Source organism: Electrophorus electricus, chromosome 13 (genome assembly GCF_013358815.1).
Source record: "Electrophorus electricus isolate fEleEle1 chromosome 13, fEleEle1.pri, whole genome shotgun sequence".
NCBI classification, from domain to species: Eukaryota; Metazoa; Chordata; class Actinopteri; order Gymnotiformes; family Gymnotidae; genus Electrophorus; species Electrophorus electricus.
In genome coordinates, this window is record NC_049547.1 from 2427906 (window position 1) to 2443230 (window position 15325).

The following is a 15325-nucleotide window of genomic DNA, read 5'->3' on the forward strand; positions in this document are numbered from 1 at the left end:
AGGCATGTTTGATTTGACCCTTCCAAAGACTTAAAGGTATGAGTAACTTTCTGTTGCATTTGGGATCTAACAAGAGAGCAAAGCTTGTGAGGAAGACCTGAGGGATCTCAGAGTGTTATACGAGGCAGTGGTAGCTCAGTGGTTAAGGTACTTTACTAGTAATTAGAAGGTTGCTAGTTCAAGCCAAGTTGCCACTGTTGGAGCCCCTTAGCAACACCCTTAACCCACAATTGCTCAATAAGAATTGTAAGTCACTTTGGATAAAAGCATCAGCTCAATGCCATGGATGTGTAATGTAAGAATTATGGCCTTAAAAACAAATAATGAAAATCTATATTGGATCATAAAGTGCATCTTCACATTTTTTTCTTTAAGCAGAATCACAAGTGGATATGAAGTCAAGCCCATATACATATGATTCTGTAGTGTGGTTTAAATACCATATCCCACAGAAGCCAGTGGTGAGAGAGGTTTCTGGGAAATTATCTACATCATGGCTTTGGAATGGGAAAAGAATATTAAACTGTGGACAATCATTCAAGTTCAGAAGCCCCGTGACCTTGAGCCTGGACTGGTGAGAAACAAAAGTAGCGCATCTCTCTCTGCAATCCGTACAAGAAACCTGCTGAGGTGACACCAGACAAACCTGAGCTTGGGGAATATGGGCACGTTGAAGTGTCATCTGTGTCTCGTGTTCAGTGATCAAGCAGAGGCAGAATGCCGATCATGATGCTGTTTCATATATGGTAATCACGTGTCCCATAGAAGTAGCATTTTATATTCATCCTGCTGATAATTTGATGGGTGTCTGTTTAATCAATAAATGTCCGTACTGTTATTTATGATTTCTATTTCTTTTGTATCAGTTTTTTCATTCCTTGTCTATCCTACTACAGACTCTTCTGCCTCTCCAAGTAAATAATTAATCTTTAGCTGACAAAGGCATGGAAACATCTGAGGTAGAGGACGTTGTGTGTAACTTAACTGCAGGCTGGTCAAACAGCCGACCCACTGCTGTTTTAACACAGCATTGCCTAATGTCGGTCTTGGAGGTCTACTGCCCTGCAGCTTGTACACATATGCACACACACATGATGCTTGTATTTGTCTGCTACTGATGGCCTTGAATCAGGCATGTTAGTTTAGCTCTGGAAGCTCTGCGGTGGGCTGGGTCTCCAGGACCAGAGCTGGGCACCATGATGATGTGCTTTGAAACGGAACATTTATGAAGTCATCACTTCTTAACCATATGTTTAGGCCTCCTTGTTGTCTCTATATTAATTCCTTTCCTTTTGGAATATCCCATACAAATAATGTTGGGTAATTCTGAACGCCAAAGGCCAAAGGCTCCAAAGACCTCCAAAAAGAGCCCCAGCAGTCAGAACTCCTAGCTGTTAGTCCTTATTTGACCAACACTTTGCACCGCGAACATGTTGCATGATAGCAAAGGAACGTCGCTTCGGAGTATCCCTAGATTACACATTAGCATCATTACCTCCATCTCAGTGAGGAGCATCACCTCCACCTCAACTGTCTTCTTGGCACTCCTAAACAGTGGCAGCTTCATTGTTCCTGCTTCAAAATTCGTATTATTTTTCTTCTGCACTCAGCACCCCATATCTCCAGCCATTCCTCCCCACAGCCCCGGGGTCAACACTACAGCATATATCTACTCCCACGCAATGATGCGCTGAGAACAGCCTTGGGCAGCGGTCCTCTGGCATTTACTATTTATTGCTGACTATAAATCTTATTAATGTTGGAATAAAGAATGACTCTACCAATTTCATAAATCACCTTACAGTTTCAGTTTTAGATCACACAGTTCAATGTAATGAAATACAGTATTCATTGATGTATTAAAGTACAGTATAATGATGAATTGGTTTGAGTGTTAACCTTGCACCACAGTGCTTCCATGCTTCCAAAACTATGGGAGCAGCTCCTATCATTGCAAATACCGTTATCTTTTCAGAAAACAGGTTATTTTCTCTGTAAAACATGGCATTGATAAGGGAGTCAGTGGGTGTGAATGAAGGGTTGGTGAAGTGGCTTTCTGTAATTTTCCACAGGTTAGAGAAGCAGAGAGCAATCATTCAGCCTGGTGGCCTTGTGTTCCGCAAACAATGATTATACATTAGGGTTATAATTCATTTGTGCATCATTGTCTGTGTGTGTCTGTGTGTCTGTGCGCATGACTCACAACCCTGTGGAGCAGATTTGTGTTGGTCATTAGCTCTGTGCAGTAATGGTGCCTGCTCATCTGATTCAAAATCACAACGGATTAATCTGACTGTAAACACTGAATAGCTATTTAGTAGCTCCGTATAAGAAGAGTTTGATTCCTGTTATCCATGCATTTTGTTTGCATTTTTGGATTTCTTAGATGTTTGTTTGTTTGTTGGTTGGTTTGTTTGCACCAGATAAGTGATAAGTAGGAAAATAACTTTTTCTTTTCTTCCTGCCTTATTTTGGATTGTACTGTAGAGCAGTTTTCTTTTTTGATCAGGCTTTCAGGGGAAGTCACTGATCTGCTTAAGCTGCTCATCTTTTCGCGACCTTGAACAGGACATCTGGGAGCTCAGCTTAAATTCTGAATGTGCAATCAATCTCAGGTTGTTGCGATAGCAGCATGCAACCCGTAAAGCGATTTTCCCCGATTGTTCCTGTATCGCTACCTCATGCTGATATGTCCCCGGAACAGCCGTGCTAACCGCACGATTACCGTATGGGACTATAAAAGTCGCTCCAGCCTGCTGTCATCTGTTAGAAAGTCCCCAGGGAGCCATCTGATTGACATTTTGAGCAACAACAGGAAGTGACAACATGGTTACAGTGACTAACAGAGGGGACTGTATGGTTATCATCTAAGTGTGCGTCTGTAGTGCTCCTCCATTTGTCACTCGTTAGACGTGATTACGCAGGAGGGTGAGGATCACCTGAAGAGCCGTTGTCTCTGTCTCCCTGGACGGGGCCTTGCTGATGGCTCATGGGCTGTTTTGGCCAGCTCTTCCCACTGCAGATCCTGTTGCAGGTGCACCAAATCCTGCTCTGAAGCAGTTCCAGACACTTCTGACATCAGGAGAGCAGAGAGCACATGCAGTGAGGGTTACGCAGTGTCATATTTCAGCATTTGACCTGCCATGTCTGGACACTGATGCATAGCATTTTTATTGATTGTGTTATCGCTAGTGTCAGATTGGATGAGAGGATTTTCACCACAAAGCTACCTCAAGCATTTTAAAAATTTTAAAAGTAATGATTTATTTCTTTCCATCAAAAATCTAAAGATATTGAGTTGGTTGAAAAACAACACACTTATCTGATGATTTGTCATGATCTGGACTGTAGCGATTTTTGCTTTTTCCTCTGAGGATTTGTTTACTTGTGTGAGATGGCTAAGATCAGACAACTGGAAACTGTGGAATAGAGTGACACTAGTATGGAAACCAGAGAGCTGAACTCAGACCAGCAAGTATTGCACATAGGAATTGATTTGCAACAAGTCTCTTCCGGCCTCAAGGCCATATATGAAAAACTAAAATTAAAATTTCACTCATAAAGCAAATGGGAAGCAGTGAGTTTTTTTTAAATCCATGGCAACATGTTATTATAATGTAATAAATCTTTTGTGTATGTCAGATATCTAATGCCATATGTCCAGTCTTTTCAAATCATCATTGTGCAAAATCATTCTCGACTGATGCCAGTACCATTCCGACGACTCTTGTCTGCTGCCGACTTCCTTTCTCCACAGCGATGCTTTGACAGTCTGCGGCCATTGGTGAGACCCAGGCCATCGGCATGGCAGAGCATTCTGATTCACTGGGCGCAGTGAGGCTGACATCAGAGGCGGAGGTATGGCCAGGGACCGTGATGGAACTGGATGCCCTGGGCTTCCCGGGCTCGGCAGCCGAGGGGAACGGCACGTCGGAGGGTTGCTACCGCTCGCACTCTCACAGCAGTGTGCTCCAGGGCCTGCCCTTTGGCGGTGTACCCACAGTCTTGGCCATCAACCTCGCCCTCTGGCTGGTAGTGTATCCCTCTGAAGCACGGCTCTACAAGATTGGCCCAGACACCCCAGACTTTTGTTCCCAGAACCATACATACATACATACAAGCAGGAAGTTAGGTGGGGTAGGAGTTGGAACAAATCTAAAAAAAGTCATTGGCTGGGGAGAGCTTTGAGGAATGGATCAGAAACAAAGAAATAATAGTAGAAAATAATAAAATCACACTAATTTATCTTTAACATTTCCCAACTTTGCCTTATGTATCTAATTGTGGTAGATAATTATGTAATATACTATAATTTTATATGGTATCGTGGTATAACATCTCTAAAGGTCTCCTTTGTTTTTTACATGCAAGTTACAGACATTAGCTTCTTCTGTATGATTCTTCACATTTCAGGATGTATAGCAGTCTTAGACCTTGCCTTGTATTTGTATGTATTTCTAAACCCTGGCTCATTCAGATTATTAACCCCACAGCATAAACACACCTTGCCAACCGTAACACAAATCCACAATGGAGTTCCTTTTTTTACTACCTCAAAGCAATTTATTGGTGGGTGTCAGAGGGAGCTAATGGATATATTTTTCACAGTTCAAAACACAGGGATTGCAGCTAAGAGATGTCATGTGAGTGAGGCTGTATCCATGGGCCCTGGGGCTGTGTGGTGTGGTTGTCTTATCATTGACTGCAGTTATTATGTGAACAGCCTGCATACTGACCTCCCTGTCCGTTTCCAAGACAACCACTCACCTCTCCACTCTCGGCCTAAAGAATTGGCTAATTATTACTGCTACATGTGGTCCTATTAAACAGAAAGGCTTATTAAGAGGATTTTTTGTTCTCCTTCTTCCTGGTGTGTGTGTGTGTGTGTGTGTGTGTGTGTGTGTGTGTGTGTGTGTGTGTGTGTGTGTGTGTGTTTGTGTGTGTGTGTGTGTGTGTGTGTATGTGTTCATGTGGATGCATTTGCTTGTTTTTGTGTGTGATTCAGTGTGCAGAAGCACAGTGTCTCATTTTTGAAAATACTAAAAGTAGATAGGTTTATTAAAGTACTATTTCATTCATGCTTAATCAAGTAATCACTTAACTTAATCATTTAACATGCCTTAGCAATGAAATGCTTCCTTGATTTTCACACATGCAAAGAATAACACAGGAAATGAAATGTCAGGTTTAAATGTGCTGAAACAGATTTGCCATGTGAAGGTGTTACATGGTCCATGTAGACGTGACATGGTCCATGTAGACATGACATGGTCCATGTAGAAATAACATGGTCTATGTAGATGTGACATGGTCCATGTAGAAATAACATGGTCTATGTAGAAGTGTGATGTTTGATGTGATGTTGTGTGCTGTAGTTCCTGCTGCTGGTCTTCTCCTGTCTGAGGAAGGCAGCATGGGACTACGGACGTCTGGCCCTGCTGATGGACAATGACAGGTATGTTTGGACAATGATACGTATGTCAGGACAGTGACAGATATGTCTGCCTGTGCTCTGAACTCCCTGTCACATACCCATGCAAAATACAATCAAACAGACAAAAAACAAACAATGTAATGTGGTACACTTCTCTTTAATCCAAATGGCTGACTATCATAGACAATACCTACGAGTACTGGTAGTTAAGGATTATGGCACTGGTACTAAAGGGTTATGGTACTAGAATGGTTACTGTACTGGTAGTGAAGGGTTATTGTACTAGAAGGGTTGTGGTACTAGAAGGGTTGTGGTACTAGAAGGGTTGTGGTACTAGAAGGGTTATTGTACTGGTAGTGAAGGTTTATGGTACTGGTAGTGAAGGGTTATTGTACTGGTAGTGAAGGTTTATGGTACTGGTAGTGAAGGTTTATGGTACTGGTAGTGAAGGGTTATGGTACTGGTAGTGAAGGTTTATGGTACTGGTAGTGAAGGGTTATTGTACAGGTAGTGAAGGGTTATGGTACTAGAAGGGTTATTGTACTGGTAGTGAAGGTTTATGGTACTGGTAGTGAAGGTTTATGGTACTGGTAGTGAAGGGTTATTGTACTGGTAGTGAAGGTTTATGGTACTGGTAGTGAAGGTTTATGGTACTGGTAGTGAAGGGTTATTGTACTGGTAGTGAAGGTTTATGGTACTGGTAGTGAAGGTTTATGGTACTGGTAGTGAAGGGTAATTGTACTGGTAGTGAAGGTTTATGGTACTGGTAGTGAAGGTTTATGGTACTGGTAGTGAAGGTTTATGGTACTGGTAGTGAAGGGTTATTGTACTGGTAGTGAAGGGTTATTGTACTGGTAGTGAAGGGTTATTGTACTGGTAGTGAAGGGTTATGGTACTAGAAGGGTTATTGTACTGGTAGTGAAGGGTTATTGTAGTGGTAGTGAAGGGAGTGAAGAGCCAACTCAAGATAATGTTCACATCTCTTTTAGGTGGGTACATCATAATCCTTACGGATACTTATGTAAAAAGAGGCTCTGGACACAATAAATCAGTGTACCTGTGAAACAATGAAGCCCATGTGCTAGACCTAGCTATCAGGACAGAGGGGCAGACAGGTTGGCTCGATTGATTTATGCCAGTGGTCTTTTCATATGCACAGAGAAAGTATGATTTTAAATTCACTGTTCCCCTTATTGCTATAATTCATGAAGAGATGGAGTGGGTTAGCTGTTTTATTTATTAGATATCTGTAGAAACACAATGTGCAGATATGTAGCATCTGACCAATTCAATCCCAGTTCTCCAGGGTGGATTGCGTGACACTGACACCATCTTGTGGAGTAGAAAAATATTACATTACCACAGTCCGATGACTTCTCCAAGCTTCTAGAACTATGTAGAACTAAGTAGAACTATGACTGCATACATTTACACATACACATTCATACACACACACACACACACACACACACAAACACACACACACACACACACACACACACACACACACACACACACTGCGTGACTATGTATGTAACAAATAAACCAAACTTAAATTTAAACTTAAACGTAATACTGGTAATCACAAGTAGAAATATGACTGCATACATTGACACATACCCATTCATACACACACACACACACACACACACACACACACACACGCACACATATGTGTGAGTATACTGGTTCTCACAAGTAGACCTATGACTACATACATTTACACATACACGTTCATACACACACACACACACACACATACACACCCACACACACATATGTGTGAGTATACTGGTTCTCACAAGTAGAACTATGACTGCATACACTTATACATACACATTCACACACACACACACACACAAACATGCATAAATACACATTCGCAAAAGCACACATGCACTCTCGTACATATACACACAAGCACGCTCTAAGTCATGTCCTGAGGCAGAAATAGCACAGGCTTCATGAGGGACTGCTTGTGGAGGGTTTCAGAGAAAAAATGTCCTGCGTCTAATATCCTGCAGAGCTTTAGGAGCTATGATCCATTACCTCAAAATCCAGTGTGTGTGTGTAGAGAGAGAGAGAAGAGATGCTGAACTGGAAATGGAGCTGTGCTACTTAGATTTCTGCTTTCTCTGATCACTGCAGGGGGAGTCATCATTACATTGCACATTAGCGCTGTTATGGCTCTAATGGGCTCAGGCGTTAATCAGGGCCTTCCCCACAGCTCCTCTGATGTGGAACAGTATTTCTGTGCTGTTTGTGCTGCTGTTCAGTGTGTGATGCTTGGGTCACGGTTCTTTTTTCTCTTTAAAGATGCAATTTCAAGACAAAAAACGCGGCACTTGTTGATTGATACTTGTGCTCTCCGTTTTGACAGCTTAACATCACTGTTTTACGGAGAGCAGAGTGAGAAAGAGAAGTCTCCCTCTGAAACCAGCCCTTCAGACTCCGAGACCAAAGACATGGTGAGAGGACCTGCAGTGCACAAACACACGAGCGGTGGGCACACACACTAGCAGCACACAAACAAATCCATTGCAGGAAAACTGCAGCCATGTGGTGTCATGCCATGTGTTGCACTCTCCGTTTAAACTCAATAAATGCGTACAATAATGAGCTTCTTCTTGATTCTTCTTACATTAGCTGTATTTACAACTTCATGGCTGTAGTAGTAGTGTGCCTCTCCCTGTGGTACCACTGTGACATGTACTGGGTCAATTACATGTGGGGGAACCCCTGCACATGCCTCATTCATTAGGAATACAATCTACTGGTACAGCTTCTTGCAGTATCCACCATGAACGATCACCGAGTGTGTGGCTAGCTGGCTTTGCCTCACAACCACACACTTAGAGATTGGTGAGAGAGCTTAGAGTAATATGACTGTTACTCTACCATTTCTATATCCATCCTCCTCTCTCTTTGACTGGACGACACATCTTTGCACGGTTCTTTCTGTTAAGAAAGGACCTCTGTGTTCTCTTCTAGGACAAATGGTTCTGGCAGATGCTAAGCTAGCCAGACACTAGCTGCCTCTTTTATGTGTCCCAGACCGTTTTATGCTCTCGTTGTCTTCCCTCCCGTCTTTATAGGGTTTCTGCTCCTGGCTTGCGTCTCTCTACCACATGAAGTAAGTGTGTGCTGGCGGTGGTGATGTCATCAGCTGGTTGTGTGCTGTCTCGTTAGTCGGGGCCAGAGGTGTGCCGTCCAAGCCTCCCAACGCCATAAAGCGTCCACTTCTCCGCTTCACAGGCTGCTCGTGTTATTTGCGCGGTCAAGTTGGCACGGCAGTGCCGTATTTAGCTGGTTAGAACCTTCTGGAGCTCCTTGGTGATGGTGGTCCTCTCAGTAGGAGCTACAGAGGTTGTGCAGGCCCACGGACTGTGTGTGGGGCGAGCATGTGTGTGTGTGTGTGTGTGTGTGTGTGTGTGTGTGTGTGTGTGTGTGTGTGTGTGTGTGTGTGTGTGTGTGTGTCTTTTTGTGTTTATTATCTTATGTGATTACAACATACATCACATAGGTCTTATTTGGGATGTACATTGACTAGAGAAGGCCACACAGCAATATTATACTTGGCATACACTGGTAACATATTCATGGAGCATGTCATTCTTTTCTCCCTTTGTCTGATCATGAGTTTGTTTGCAGGGACGAGGAGATCCGCAGTAAGTGCGGCATGGACGCCGTCACGTACCTGACCTTCCAGCGCCACATCATCCTGCTCATGGCCGTCGTGTGCCTGCTGTCCCTCGCCGTCATCCTGCCGGTGAACCTCTCCGGGAGCCTCCTCGGTAACCTCGGTAACCCCGGGAAACTCTCCTTCCTCCGGCTGGCTTTCTGTTGACCTCAGCACCCCGCCACTTTAAAGCCCTCGTGACAACAGACACGACACATTTGGTATCTATGATAACCCTGTCGAGGCGTTGTTCCAGACGATGACGGCTTTTTGCTCGGCCTCTTTGTAAATTCTGTTGTTACACCCACATGCTCCGGCTACCAGGACAGTTCCTGAAAAATAGTTCCCTGTTTAATAACCTTCTGAAGTAGCTACATTACTTGTTTTTAATTTCTCAAACATTATTCGTAAATAACCATGAAATAAATTCACATGTAAAGTACAAATTTCAAATAATCAGTCAGATGAAAATCATTCACATGAAAGTAAAGATTACATTAACTAACTTATCCTTACAATTCTTAGAATAGTCCTTCACAGGGTTATATCATGATTGGTTTCTGAGGGCAGGCCTGGAAATCCTCTGGACGTGGTAGAAGACTTTAGCCATACCCAGCCATTAGTGGCCATGAGGGCTTGTCAGGACCACCCCGCAGTGTTTAGAGATGGTTCGCCGGTACAACTGGGGCCTTGAGAAGCCAAACAAAACACGCGATGTCATGGGAAAGGCACTGACTCCCAACCACAAGAAAAGGGTTGAGAAAAGCATTCAGTGTGACCTCATTTCACATCTCCCACACCCACAGCCACCTCCACCCACCCGTGCATGCACACACACACACACACACACACACACACACAGCTATAGTTTTTGTGTACCAGAGCAGGCCATAATCCGTTTTATGGTAAGTTCTAAAGTAGTATGATTTAGCTCTGAAGCTAGAGTGTGAGGCTTCTTTGTGGGGCTTTTGTTATTCCATGTCTCGGGTTATTCCATGGCGAGGTTCTTACCGCTCAACGGCATCTGTGGGCCACACTAAGACCCAAGCCTTGTTAAGTAAACCAGTGCAGGCTTGGTTAAAGCACGGCTGGAGGAGAGACTAAAGTAAAGATTGCATATGCAAAAGAACTCCTGCACTTCTGAAAGATCTTTTGTTGTTGGATCGTGAGGAAACTCAGACATAAACATCACAGGGAATAAACATGAGGTATAAAGAGAGAACAGCTCATCATGGGGGAATCTCAGGCATAAACAGTGAACAGCTCATCACGGGGAATCTCAGGCATAAACAGTGAACAGCTCATCACAGGGAATCTCAGGCATAAACAGTGAACAGCTCATCATGGGGGAATCTCAGGCATAAACAGTGAACAGCTCATCGTGGGGATTCTCAGGCATAAAAGCATAAACAGTGAACTTTCTGCAATATAGGCCAATCCAAGAGGGGATAAACCCAGTACAGCTCGGTGAGAATCCAGACCATCATTTTCAACCAGCTCCAAAAAAAGCATGCAGTCACTTTCTTTTATGGTGCAAAAAGAATGAAAAAGTGTGAAACAAAAAGAAGCATACAATGTTATCAACTTTAGTCATGAAAAGAGAAACTCAACACCCACTGTCCACACACACACACACACACACACACACACCTCCGTGGTCTATTAAAATTTGTTGTGAGCTTGGTTTGGCAGAAGAACTGTGGCAGGTCAACAGATGTTCCATGGGTCATGTGAAGAGGCTGTTTTATACCTGTAGCACTGTGTCCTTTTTTATGACAATAAAGAGCAGCAGAAGTCATTGTGGATAGAATATCATTAGGGAGTGATATTCATTAGGGAGTGAAGCATTGGAATTATTGCATTTATGATGCAAATCATTTGTTTTTTTCCATCTTTCAGAGGACAGCCCTCAGAATTTTGGTTGGACAACTGTGGCTAACGTATCAACACAGTAGGCCAATTTTACATATCTGAAGTTATGGAATATAGGGTCACTAATTTATGGTGTAGCAATAAATGCCAGATGCATAGTCTCTTTCTCTCTCTCTCTCTCTCTCTCTCTCTCTCTCTCTCTCTCTCTCTCTCTCTCGCTCTCTCTCTCTCTCCAGGAACAGTTTCCTGTGGTTACATAGTGTCTTCGCACTTCTATATTTTGTAATTACGGTACTATGTATGGCTCACCACTCCTCACGATTGGAATACAAGGAAGATGAGAAGGTTTGTGAGGTGCCTGTACACCTCTCTCTAACTGCGTGTGTGTGTGGGTGGGTGGGTGGGTGGCTATGTAACTCCTACTCAATATGTTCTTGCTTACTCATGTAGATTTGCCCATTACTACATGTTTGGGTAATTTGCTGTTTTGGCAGGTGGCCAGAACTCTAATGATCACCAACATTCCCAGAGAAATTTCCGACCCAGGCCTTATCACAAAACACCTTCAGTGAGTAATCGAACCAGCCAGATGGCCATTCTGTTAACTCCAGTATTAGAACTGCATCTCATAACCCTTAGTAAACACAAAAAAAGAAGTCAAATACACTTTATTAGAAGTCAGTCAGTCACTTTATTAGAACCATCACATAATTTGAAACACCTCCTAGACGGAAACTATAGCTACTTATACTCACCATCCACTTACCCAGAGGAGCCCAACTCCAGTATAGGAGGACCAACATAGTTCCATGATGTCCCTGCTCTAAGGCTCCTAATAAACTGGGTTATTAACTGGTGAGGTGAAGCTGAGATGCTTGACTGTGGACTGTGGCCCTCCAGGGCTGGAATTGCACACACTTGATCTAACCCCTCATCACTGGTCAGTTTCTGAAAACAGGAAAAGTAATGACTGGATATGTTTAGATGGCAGACCATACTTAACTCAGCAACAACAATGGTACATGGAAATGCCCAGAAACCGACCAAATGGTCAGAAACCGACCAAAGATCAAGAGGGTAGAGGGTGACTGACAAATTCTGCACACCAGACTACGGTCTGTAATTGTATATTTACAAAAACACCTATAAGTTCGGTGTACCTGTTAGTGTTGAATATGTTCGGTAAATGTCTAGCCATGCTTGCTGAGAAGACTAACCATCTCCCACCATCTCCCACCAGTGAGGCTTATCCCAGCTGCACAGTCACAGACATCTGCTTCTGCTTCGACGTGCAGAAGCTAATGAAGCTTGACTCAGAAAGGTAATGACCTCCCCTTTTAATCACACACGCACAAACACACACACACACACACACACACACACACACACACACACACAGCAGACCACTTCACATTCCCATGTATTGCATTTCATGCATTTCACCCTCGGGGAACTTGAGTGAAGCACACTTGAAGGGAATTCTCATTGGCATTGCAGATAGCATTTTGAAATTATTTCAGATGGCCTTCTGAATTATTTAAATTCTTCTCTTCTTCATATCAAGCATATTTCTCTCAATTCCATATAGACGAAAAGCAATGAAAGGCAGGATATATTTTACTACCAAGTCTCAAAAGGAGGGACGAATCATGATAAAGACTCACGCCTGCGCCCAGATCTTCTGCTGTGATATATGTGGCTTTGAGCAGGTACAGTGTTGCTAAATGCATCATGCAAATCCTGTTTGCCATTGCACCTCCACAAGATGGCCACTAGAGACCACTGCGTACTAACTCTCTTCTCTTCACTTCTCTTCCTCAGGTTGACGCAGAGCAGTACTACAGTGAACTAGAGGAGAAGCTCACGGACGAGTTTAATGCAGAGAAGAATCGCATCACCATGAAGAGGCTCGGTATTGCGTTTGTCACCTTCAGAGATGAGAGAATGACTGCAGTGTAAGCGCCGCCCCGACCTCCGCCTAGTGAAGAGACGCGTCTTAGGAAAGGCCAGCAGTGTAGCACTTCCCATTTTGGACAACTTTCCGTGACACGCTCTGGCAGTTCTGAAATAACATTACTGGTGTTGCAGGAGTAGAAGCGGTTCAGGTGCTTCAGGGCTTTTGTGTGAAACATCTGTGTTGTAATTGTGTAGCATCGTGAAGGACTACGGCAGGGCACGTTGCCGTCGGACACCGCAGCAGTCCAGCATCACCACCGTGGTGCGATCCAACCAGTGGGGCGTCCGATACGCACCTGCCCCCAATGACATCATCTGGTACGTAAGGGATGAAGGGATGTCTGTATAAGGGCTCTATCCAAATAGACAAATTCCAACTGTAATCAAGAGGCCTGGCAATATTCATCACAATATTGGCATTGCTACAAATCGTTCACTACAATAATATAACAATATTTAAAATACTGTAATACATTATTCAACTGTCCGCTTTTATATAACATGACAATATTTAAAATAACATAATTTCTTTGAGATGAAAAATATTTATAGAAAATATTTTAGATATGGTATATGGTCAACTTTCATGCAGCCCTCCTTTTTAATTAGATCTAGAATGGAGTTTTGAATAGAGCTGCAGATAGATTTATAATATCATACATGTTCTTCCAGACGCACATTATTCCAGTCCATTTGAGCTTGATTGGAGGGACTGAACTGAAATAATGAAGTCTGTGTCTCTGCGGCTTTATCTGCCTGCCTAAAACCCCACTTAGGCAGCCATGCTCCCACTCTTATATAATATGTCTGTGTGACTACGTGTGTGCGTGTGCGTGTGCGTGCGCAAGCCTGCGCGCGTGCTTGTGTGTGCGCGAGTGTGTGTGTGTGTGTGTGTGTGTGTATATGTGTGTGTGGAGGAGGGAAAAATATCATTTGGCTTTGTGCTCCATGCTTTGATAAACAAGTATATAGTGTTTGTTTGGGGCGGTGACTTGTCTACATTATAGAGCCAGCTTTCCTCCATATTAAAGAGCTTCACTGAACTGTGGCTGTCTTCCCTGGACGCTGTGTGACTGTTTCAGTGTTCAACCCTAATGTGGTTATAGGGCCCATTGTCAGGTAGCTCAGGTGGGGGGCTCACATTTTGAAAGATGAGCACGACCGTGTTAGTTTTCTGCTGCTTCTGGAAATGTAAAAAAAAAAATTAATCCAGATATTTACCTTCAAGTGTGAGGTTCCCCTTCAGAGGTTTTAAAGTATTCTGGATGTATTTAAGAAAAAGTTCATTTTCTTAATTTTTTTGGAATGCAATGCATAGAGTCGGTTACTTTGATAAAATGTTTGCCGCTCTGTTTTTTTTACTGCTTGCAGGTTTGTGTGTGCACAGCTCTCAATGTAGTGGGGAATTAGCTCAGTACCTCAGAAGAATTCTCATGCAGCAGGACCCATTCAGAGATTGCAGCTCGTGTGTGTGTGTGTGTGTGTGTGTTTGCAGGGAGAACCTGTCAGTGTGTGGCTCCCGCTGGTGGCTCCGCTGCATCCTGCTCAACACACTGCTCTTCCTCCTCCTCTTCTTCCTCACCACTCCAGCCATTATTGTCAACACCATGGACAAATTCAATGTCACTCGCCCTGTGGAAAGCCTCCGGGTGAACGACCCGTGAATCCGTTTGTTTCCATGCTCCTTTGTTGTGAAAAACAAACTCAAAATGTAAACTGCCGTTCTCCGATTGGCCTTTTAAACTGCCAGTCTCTCTCCTGCAGAACCCATTGGTCACCCAGTTCTTTCCCACCCTGCTCATGTGGGCTTTCTCTGTGCTGCTGCTCTTCATCGTCTATTACTCCGCCTTTTTTGAGTGCCACTGGACCAGGTATGGAACAATCGTTATGACAACTGGAAAAAGTGCTTCCTGCTCCAGGTTACACACAACAGTCTTACATAAGAAGACCAGTAGCAAGTGTTCTCTCTCAGCTCCAAACCGCAACAGTTACAACTTGCTCTCATGATTGGAACTGCCCTGTACTGCCATCAATCCGAGACAAAGCCACAGCTCTGAACCAAACCAATACTTACAGTTGCTATATGTGCACTGTTACTATACAGCAGTTACCCAAAGTTATGCTTGTACATTAGGTCCAAATGACTATGTGTACAAATATGTCATAAATGAGAGAAGACCTGTGTCTTGTGTGTATTTGTAGAAAATCATCATACTGCATTGATATTCAGTGTGGTGTAAAACACATTATGTAACAGTATAGCAACCCCCCCAACCAACCTCCAAACAACACACACACACAAACACTCACACATACACACACACACACACACACACACACACACACACACACACTCACACACACACATACATACACACACAAAC

The 15325-nt window shown here is 43.4% G+C and overlaps 1 protein-coding gene across 2 annotated transcripts in view; it reads left to right on the plus strand.

The window, feature by feature from the left end:
* tmem63c (transmembrane protein 63C) overlaps positions 1–15325 on the plus strand; it is a 28469-nt gene that overhangs the window by 7110 nt on the left and 6034 nt on the right. Inside the window, exons 2-15 of one of the 2 annotated variants that reach the window (XM_027025517.2) lie at positions 3758–4032; positions 5376–5455; positions 7815–7902; positions 8530–8567; positions 9086–9237; positions 11013–11064; positions 11222–11330; positions 11480–11553; positions 12226–12306; positions 12574–12694; positions 12807–12940; positions 13137–13259; positions 14437–14590; positions 14706–14812. In XM_027025517.2, coding sequence (XP_026881318.2) covers positions 3805–4032; positions 5376–5455; positions 7815–7902; positions 8530–8567; positions 9086–9237; positions 11013–11064; positions 11222–11330; positions 11480–11553; positions 12226–12306; positions 12574–12694; positions 12807–12940; positions 13137–13259; positions 14437–14590; positions 14706–14812 — 1541 coding nt within the window. In that variant the 5' untranslated portion in view covers positions 3758–3804. The remainder of the gene's footprint in view (positions 1–3757; positions 4033–5375; positions 5456–7814; positions 7903–8529; positions 8568–9085; positions 9238–11012; positions 11065–11221; positions 11331–11479; positions 11554–12225; positions 12307–12573; positions 12695–12806; positions 12941–13136; positions 13260–14436; positions 14591–14705; positions 14813–15325) is intronic. The other variant, XM_027025518.2, reaches the window with a different exon arrangement.